Source organism: Lipotes vexillifer, unplaced genomic scaffold (genome assembly GCF_000442215.2).
Source record: "Lipotes vexillifer unplaced genomic scaffold, Lipotes_vexillifer_v1.1 scaffold532, whole genome shotgun sequence".
NCBI classification, from domain to species: domain Eukaryota; kingdom Metazoa; phylum Chordata; class Mammalia; order Artiodactyla; family Lipotidae; genus Lipotes; species Lipotes vexillifer.
In genome coordinates this window covers 1,385,571-1,395,155 of record NW_006798027.1, presented here as the reverse complement: position 1 = coordinate 1,395,155, position 9,585 = coordinate 1,385,571, and the positions used below count along the sequence as shown (strand labels likewise).

The 9,585-nt window shown below is 37.6% G+C and overlaps 1 protein-coding gene across 1 annotated transcript in view; it reads right to left on the bottom strand.

The window, feature by feature from the left end:
- Positions 1–9,585, bottom strand: part of ADAMTSL3 (ADAMTS like 3) — a 371,609-nt gene that overhangs the window by 96,034 nt on the left and 265,990 nt on the right. The window contains 2 exon segments of the mRNA XM_007470069.1: positions 2,069–2,248; positions 2,361–2,553. Coding sequence (XP_007470131.1) covers positions 2,069–2,248; positions 2,361–2,553 — 373 coding nt within the window.

Genomic DNA, 9,585 nt, shown 5'->3' with positions numbered 1-9,585 from the left:
GCAGAACACTCTATGACATAAATCACAGCAAGATCCTTTTGACCCACCTCCTAGAGAAATGGAAATAAAAACAAAAATAAACAAATGGGACCTAATGAAACTTCAAAGCTTTTGCACAGCAAAGGAAACCATAAACAACCAAAAGACAACCCTCAGAATGGGAGAAAATATTTGCAAATGAAGCAACTGACAAAGGATTAATCTCCAAAATTTATAAGCAGCTCATGCAGCTTAATAACAAAAAAAACAAACAACCCAATCCAAAAATGGGCAGAAGACCTAAATAGACATTTCTCCAAAGAAGATATACAGATTCCCAACAGACACATGAAAGAATGCTCAACATCATTAATCATTACAGAAATGCAAATCAAAACTACAATGAGATATCATCTCACACCAGTCAGAATCGCCATCATCAAAAAATCTAGAAACAATAAATGCTAGAGAGGGTGTGGAGAAAAGGGAACACTCTTGCACTGATGGTGGGAATGTGAGTTGGTACAGCCACTAATGGAGAACAGTATGGAGGTTCCTAAAAAACTACAAATAGAACTACCATATGACCCAGCAATCCCACTGCTGGGCATATACCCTGAGAAAACCAGAATTCAAAAAGAGTCATGTACCACAATGTTCATTGCAGCTCTATTTACAATAGCCCAGAGATGGAAACAACCTAAGTGTCCATCATCGGATGAATGGATAAAGAAGATGTGGCACATATATACAATGGAATATTACTCAACCATAAAAAGAAACGAAATTGCGCTATTTGTAATGAAGTAGATAGACCTAGAGTCTGTCATACAGAGTGAAGTAAGTCAGAAAGAGAAAGACAAATACCGTATGCTAACACATATATATGGAATTAAGAAAAAAATATGTCATGAAGAACCTAGGGGTAAGACAGGCATAAAGACACAGACCTACTAGAGAATGGACTTGAGGATATGAGGAGCGGGAAGGGTAAGCTGTGACAAAGGGAGAGAGAGGCATGGACATATATACACTACCTAACGTAAGGTAGATAGGTAGTGGGAAGCAGCCACATAGCACAGGGAGATCAGCTAGGTGCTTTGTGACCGCCTGGAGGGGTGGCAGGGAGGGAGACACAAGAGGGAAGAGATATGGGAACATATGCATATCTATAACTGATTCACTTTGTTATGAAGCAGAAACTAACACACCATTGTAAAGCAATTATACTCCAATAAAGATGTAAAAAAAAAGAATAAAGGGGGCTGGAATATGAGTCCCATCAGTTCAAGGAAAGCCCTGCAAGGTATTCTGGGGAACTGAAAGTTGATTTTTCCGACCTGTAGGAGGTGACTTGATGGACGCAGTGATGGGAATACTTTGAGGTGTTAGATGTGTGGAGATGAGAAAGTGGTACAGAGGCCGGGAATCCGGTGGGCAGTGTAATATCAAAGAGAGAACCCTTGGAATAAGGTTACAAGGCGTGGATTCTGCTCCTACCTTGCAGCTTATTTCAGCTATTTGGGTTTAATTTTCCCCACCTGAAAAATGAGGCATTGCTACTAGACTATAATAAGTCCTGCCATCACTAAAATGATAGTTTGGAATTCTGCTTATTGCAATTAACGTGAACTTGAGAGGGTAGATGGTAAAATCAGTAATGGTATCAACGTAATTCAAAGGAAGTAAAGGTGTGGAAAATTTTCAGAAAGTTGAAATGTCAGGGTTTAATAAATAATTCTATATAAGGAGACCTAAGGCAGAGAATAACCAAACCGATTTTGAGTTAATCCTGGGATACAATGACTTTGGTTCTTCCAAAAGAAAGAATAATGGGATTTGGTTTAGGAGAAACGTGTTGAGTACAGTAATATTGAGTAAAAACTGAAAACAGATCATTATGTGTAGGTCTGGACCAGGGCACTTACACAACCCAGAGAGTGAGTAAGTGCCTCCTGAAATTTTGCACCCTAGACATTCCACTCACCTCAAACTAGCCCCAGCTCTCATCTCAGGAAGTAAATATCGAAAGGCTGAAAAAAGGGAGGAGCAGAAAAGAAGGGACTGTAAAGTTTGCAATGGCCCTTACCTTTGACCAGTCTCCCACAGTTAGATGCGGAGGACAGTCTGTTCTGGCACAGGACTTATGAGAAGATGCCTTGGGTCCTTGACACAATTCATCTGAGAGACTCAGAAAGCTGCCATCCGTTAACAGCTGCTGACAGGTGACCCTGCGATTCTGAGTTCCCCCACCACAGGTCCTGGAACACTGAGAAGACAGAAGGAGGTGAGTCAACGGGCTTGGCCCTCTTCAACTTAGTGCAATGCAGGGCTCTTACAATCATCAGCCTGGCAGCCGTGGAGTCATCAGTCTGCCATACCTGCTGCCATTCTTCAATATGCCAGCTAGGAGGGCAATCAAACTGATTGCATGCTTGTAAGGCATGGGGCTTCTCATCTTGGCATTCCTCAGGAGGGGAGGGGGATTCCCCAGGGTGCAGGCAGTACACTTCTCGGGTCTGGATTCCAACACCACAGGTAGCTGAGCAGGGTCCCCAAGAGCCCGTGTGCCACCTGTACCAAAAAACAAGTGGGCAACGTTAACTGTCCAATGGACTCTGTGCAACAACCAGAGCATGGACAAGTTCCTCTCTGGACTTCCAGACTCCACCCGCCACATCCAGATCCTGGAGTCACAGCATCAACATATGCAATTAAAGTACAGAAATACAATGTTTCAAGGCAACAAGTGTCAGGAAAGGGTTTAAAGATTTTACCTGTTTGGGAAAGTCCAGAGTAAATTTCTCTCCATCCTAACCTACCACCCTACAGCAATAATAAAATCTTAGTTTTGTTTTGAATAGAGCCCCAAGGCAAGGATGATTTATATAGGTGCCAAAAGAATTTTAAATGCTAAAAAGCACACTTCAGGAAATTTTCAGGGCACCTGGATTCATTATTTGGAATATCCCTAAGAAAATTCTTTTATGTTAGGATTATAACATTATATATATATATATATATATATATGAAATGTGATTCCTTTCCAATAGGATCTTGGAAAAATCAGGTTTTCTCATGAAACATCTGTAAAAATTAAAACCCAGGGCAGCTGCTCATGATACATATTTCCAAGTTGCGTTCAAAAAAGATTCTCTCAATTCACACTCTCACCAAAAGCAAGTGAGACGGCCTGGTTTCTTACAGCCACACCAACACTGGACAATATCATTTTAAAAAGTCTCTGCCTGTCTGATGGGTAAAAAATTGTATACAATGATTATTTTAATTTGTGGATATTTAATTCTTAGTAATCATGAATTTTTAACTAGTTACTGTACAGATATATCAGGAGGAAAGAATTTTTAAATGCTTAAAATGTACATTAATAAAAAAATGCTTGCTCCAGGGTAGTTTGTAACAGCAAAAAAATAATTAATTAAATTTTACAAAGTGGAAGGAGGCCATCTAAACATTTAATAATAAAGGGCAAAATAAATAATTGTCTATTCATAAAGCACCATGCTAGCAGCCATTAAAAGTAAAGTAGATATATAGTTACTGACATGGAAATACATTCATGTATTTTTATTAGAAAATAGGTCATAAAATAGCCATGTTATTTTATGTACTATAAACGCATGCAGAAAAAGAATATGGCTAATTACACACTGAAATGTTAACAGTGATGATCTCTAAGTGATAGGATTTTTATTTTCTTTATTCTTGCTAGTATCTTTTTCCTGATTTTTCTTATAATAAACATTCATTATCAGAAAAAATAAGTTAGTTCTTTGAAAAATATTAGTGTTTATCTAAAGGTGATTTTTCAGTTTTCCTGATTTCTGACTTTCTATAATAAACATGTTTTACTTATGTGACTAAGGGAAAAAAATGAAGAACAGTATTAAAGACAAATAGGGCAAAAAGAGTAAAATCTTAATTTATGAAGGCAAGAGTTCACAATGATGATATGACAAATACGGAGACTCAATAACAAGCACAAATATGTATGAAATATGAGATGTTAGATATAAGAAAAATGGAAGGATATGTAATAAAAAATTTTAAGCTGTGGAATACTTCTCTAAGCTCCTGACTTATCAAAAAGATCAATTTTAATAAGAACATAGAAAACTGAATAATACATTTGAAAATTTTGATGAAATACATGTTATTAGGCAACTACAAAAAGTTCTATTCAAGAAAGGGACTAGAGCTTGCTAATTGTGTGATTGAGTGCCTACAAGTTTCTAAGAAACAAATGAATTCCTATGTTATTTAAAATGTTCCAAAGTAAAGAAGAGGATTAAATATTTTAATGTATATTATGAAGCTTGGTAAAACCTGAGCACAAAATCTGACAAATGTATATAAAGAAAATATTTTTTATGTATGGTTATGTATTCTGAATTCTAAATAAAAGAGAAATATAAATCCTAAGTAAAATGGAAGCAAGTCAATCAAAGGATTATAATAATACACAGTACACACTATGGACTGAATGTCTGTATCCCTCCCCAAATTCATATGTTGAATCCCTAACCTCCAAGGTGATAGTGCTTGGAAATTAGGCCTTTAGGTCAAAATTAGGGTTAGAAGAGGTCATAAGGGTGGGGCCTTCCTGATGGGACTAGTGCCCTTGTAAGAAGATAAACCAGAGAGCTTGCTCTCTCTCTCTCTCTCTTTCTGCCATAAAAGGACACAGTGAGAAGGCAGCTGTCAGCAAGCTGGGAAGAGAGCTGTCATCAAACACGGTACCCTGCTGGCACCTTGATCTTAAAAGTTCTAGCCTCCAGAACTGTGAGAAAATAAACTTTTGTTCTTTAAGCCACCTAGTATATCACATTTCTGACCACAGTGGAACTATATTAGATAATCCCCCAAATATTTAGGAATTATGCAGTAACCTTTTAAATTACTCATGGGTCAAAGAAGAAATCACAATGAAAATTAGACAGTATTTTTAAATGCATGTTAAAAAACATGAAATGTCAAAATCTGTGGGATGCAGCTAAAGCCATGATTAGAAGAAAATCAATGTCTTAAATGTACATATTAAAATGCAAGAAAGGCTGAAAACAATAATCTATTTCAAGAAGTTAAAAAACAGTATATTAGACCAAAAAAAGTAAAGGAGAGGAAACAAAAAAAGAGATGAGAACAGAAATGAGTAAACTAGAAAACAAAAGTTGGCTGTTCAAAAGACAAATAAAATTGATAAGTTTATGGTGAACTATGAAGAACAAAAAAAGAGACAGCATAAACATAAGGAATTTAAGGGAAATCTCAAAGGCATTAAAAATAATAGAAGTATAATAGGTATAAAATGAAAAAAATTATGTCAAACAATAAATAAATTTAAATAAATTTAAAAATTGGATTTTTTTAACTTTAGAATTAAAAAATTCAATTAACATGCAAAAAGACAAATGAATATATAAACCAGAATTTATATTCCTTTAGCACTTACCCTTAAATTATAGCATATATCACTATAAATGTTGATAACAAAGTCTAGAGTTTCTTGGTATCTCTATTCCTTTTCTTGATCAAGATGAAAGGGCTTCTTGAACTACTCTCATCTGTTACTGTTGTCTAGAATTCTGTTTCTCCTGACTTTTCCATACTTACTTTAATCATTCCTGTTTTGTTTTGTTTTTCCACGGGTTTGGTTGAGTTCATTATATTTTTTTATTCTGCTTTCTCCTCTGCTATCTTTTATCCTTAGAGTTACCCTTGGAAATTTAAAGGGCCTATTTAACATCTCTAGAGTTAATCAAAATTATTTCCATCTTCACAAATAGTACAAGGGGCTTAAATCACTTTAACTCCACAATCAACATTTGACCCAGTTTTACAAGGCTTTGTTGTCCAATATCTATTTCATATCCACATTCAGATATTATTATTGACTTGCACAGTCAGTGATTCTTTTTTAGATAGCTGTCTTTACAATGTACTTTGGTCAGTATTCATTCTTATATATCTCAGGCCGTCCCTCTAGGATCAGTTTTCTGCTTAATAAACACATTCTTTTAAAATTATCTTTAGTGAAAGTTTGCTGATGGTAAAGTCTCCTGGTTTTGCTCACCTAAAATTTCTAACATAATAGTAGTGAACATTTATCGATCACTTACCATGGGCCAAGCTCTTTTTAGAGTACACGTATTAACACACTTAATCCTCACATCACCTATAAGGCTACGGTTTGCGGACCCCATTACAATCTGAAAATACCCTTGTTTCATCTTTGAAATATTGTTCACTAAGTATGTGATTCCAGGCTGACAGTTATTTCCTCTGAGCCATCTGAAGATAATATTCCATTATTACTAATGAGAAGAATACTGTCAATTTTTGCTGTTCCTCTTATACATCTCTTCTCTCTGTTTGCTTCTGAGATATTTTCTCTGTCTTTGGAGTTCCAAGGCTTCCCAACCATGTGTCTAGGTGTGTATCTCTTTTTTATTTTTCCTGCTTTGGATTTGTTGTAATTCCAGATTCTCAGGATTCATATCTTTCATTAACTCCAAAATATTCTCAGCCATTATCTCTTTGAATATTACCTGCTATCTTTCTGTAGCTTCATTTAGATACATACCTTCTCAATATTTCCTCTGTATTTATCTCCAGTGCATATATTACATATCTCGTTTGCTCTCTGTGTTTTTTTTTTTTTTTTTTTTTTTTGCACCACGCGGGCCTCTCACTGTTGTGGCCTCTCCCATTGCAGAGCACAGGCTCCGGACGCGCAGGCTCAGCGGCCATGGCTCACGGGCCCAGCCGCTCCGCGGCATGTGGGATCTTCCCAGACCGGGGCACGAACCCGTGTCCCCTGCATCGGCAGGAGGACTCTCAACCACTGCGCCACCAGGGAAGCCCCTCTCTGTGCTTTTTTCCAGGTAATTTCTTCAGATCTCTCTTCTACTTCACCTGTTTGCCCCATTCCATAACTTTTAAATGTCAGTGATTTTATATTTAACCTCTAGATATTCTATTAGGTTGAACCATATGAATTTGCCAACATTTTGACCATTTTTAACCAATGAAATTTAAGTTTTATATGGTTCAACCTAATAATTGGTTCTTTAAAAAAACTGTCCAAGTATTTTTGATAGGTTGTCCCTAGCTTAGGTTTTCATTTCCAGTTCTATACCTTTAAGTATTTTAAACAAACTTATTTTATATTCTGTATCTGATAATTCCAACTATCTGATGCTCTGTGTATCTATGACATAAATCACAGCAAGATCATTCTTGACACACCTCCTAGAGAAATGGAAATAAAAACAAAAATAAACAAATGCGACCTAATGAAACTTAAAAGCTTTTGCACAGCAAAGGAAACCATATACAAGACGAGAAGACAACCCTCAGAATGGGAGAAAATATTTGCAAATGAAGCAACTGACAAAGGATTCATCTCCAAAATTTACAAGCAGCTCATGAGGCTCAATATCAAAAAAACAAACAAACCAACCCAAAAATGGGCAGAAGACCTAAATAGACATTTCCCCAAAGCAGATATACAGATTGCCAACAAACACATGAAAAAATGCTCAACATCATTAATCATTAGAGAAATGCAAATCAAAACTGCAGTGAGGTATCATCGCACACTGGTCAGAATGGCCATCATCACAACATCTACAAACAATAAATGCTGGAGAGGGTGTGGAGAAAAGGGAACCCTCTTGCACTGTTGGTGGGAATGTAAATTGATACAGCCACTATGGAGAACAATATGGAGGTTCCTTAAAAAACTAAAAATAGAACTACCATATGACCCAGCAATCCCACTACTGAGCATATACCCTGAGAAAACCATAATTCAAAAAGAGTCATGCACCACAATGTTCATTGCAGCTCTATTTACAATAGCCAGGACATGGAAGCAACCTAAGTGTCCATCGACAGATGAATGGATAAAGAAGATGTGGCACATATATACAATGGAATATTACTCATCCATAAAAAGTAGCGAAATTGAGTTATTTGTAGTGAGGTGGTTGGACCTAGAGTCTGTCATACAGAGTGAAGTAAGTCAGAAAGTGAAAAATACCATATGCTAACAAATATATATGGAATCTAAAAAAAAAGAAAAGAAAAGGTCATGAAGAACCTAGGGGCAAGACAGGAATAAAGACTCAGACCTACTAGAGAATGGGCTTGAGGACACGGGGAGGGGGAAGGGTAAGGTGGTATGACGTGAAAGAGTGGCATGGACATATATACACTACCAAATGTAAAATAGCTAGCTAGTAGGAAGCAGCCGCATAGCACAGGGAGATCAGCTCGGTGTTTTGTGACCACCTAGAGGGGTGGGATAGGGAGGGTGGGAGGGAGGGAGATGCAAGAGGGAAGTGATATGGAGATATATGTATAACTGATTCACTTTGTTATAAAGCAGAAACTAAGACACCATTGTAAAGCAATTATACTCCAATAAAGGTGTTACAAAAATAAAAAAGATGAAAGGGAGGTTCCAAATGGATATAGCCTCAGCACCACCTCCCATATACTTGATGTTCTTGGAAAGCTCCGGACAGACTTGACAAAGTGGGCATCCTGACGCCCAGTTAGATCCTAGTAGTCTTACTGTATTGTCTCTTCTGCAATTTTCTGCTAGTGTTCTGGTACGGATGACTCTGGAATTCAGAAACCTGGGGGTGGAAATGAGATGTCCAGGAAAGAAGATTCACCTATGCTGTTTCTGGGCCTTGCTCTCCAAAGTACGTTTGTAGGTCTTTACTGCCTCCTCTCAGCTGAGCACAGCAAGACGGTTCTAACGCAAGTCAAGAACTTCCCCGTATTTCCTTACCCGACAACTTAAGTCAGAAATATGGCAATGGGCCACATCTTTATCCATTCCTCTGTTGATGGACATTTAGATTGCTTCCATGTCCTAATGAGAACCTACTGTATAGCACAGGGAACTCTACTCAATGCTCTGTGGTGACCTAACTGGGAAGGAAATCCAAAAAGGAGGGGATATATGTATACGTAGAGCTGATTCATTTTGCTGTACAGCAGAAACTAACGCAACACTGTAAAGCAACTATACGCCAACAAAAAAATTTTTTAAAAGAAATACGGCTAGATAAAACCCTGTGCCTGGCTCACTGCAGGTGTGGTCTCCCCAGGGATGAAGCACGCATTGAGCTGGCCTCTTCCCAAGATTCTGCAGGTTAGAGAGCAAGACCCACAAGGAAAGGGCCCATCTGTGGGATACATAAGACTGGATCTCCAGGATGCCGTGACTTATTTGATCCTCAGCCTCACCACTTCAGACCACGAAGGCAGGAGTTTCTGCCTCATAGCACACATCTCATGGAATCAAAATCAGAAAAGATCAAGAGAATTCCAGAAGCACAACTTATTTCCTGAATGAACATAAAAACCTATCCTTACTCCTGTATGGCACGGGACACAATCAACTTCCTCAATTACTTAGGGTCCTAGACATAACTAAACTCACCTTTAGTGAATACAGGCACCTCATTAGATGGGTGATATAATTACTAAGAGGCAGGAAAGAGAATCTGGCAACAAGAGAGAGGAGGTGATTGGGAATGGGCTTTAAATTCTTGGTTTTAAATTTAT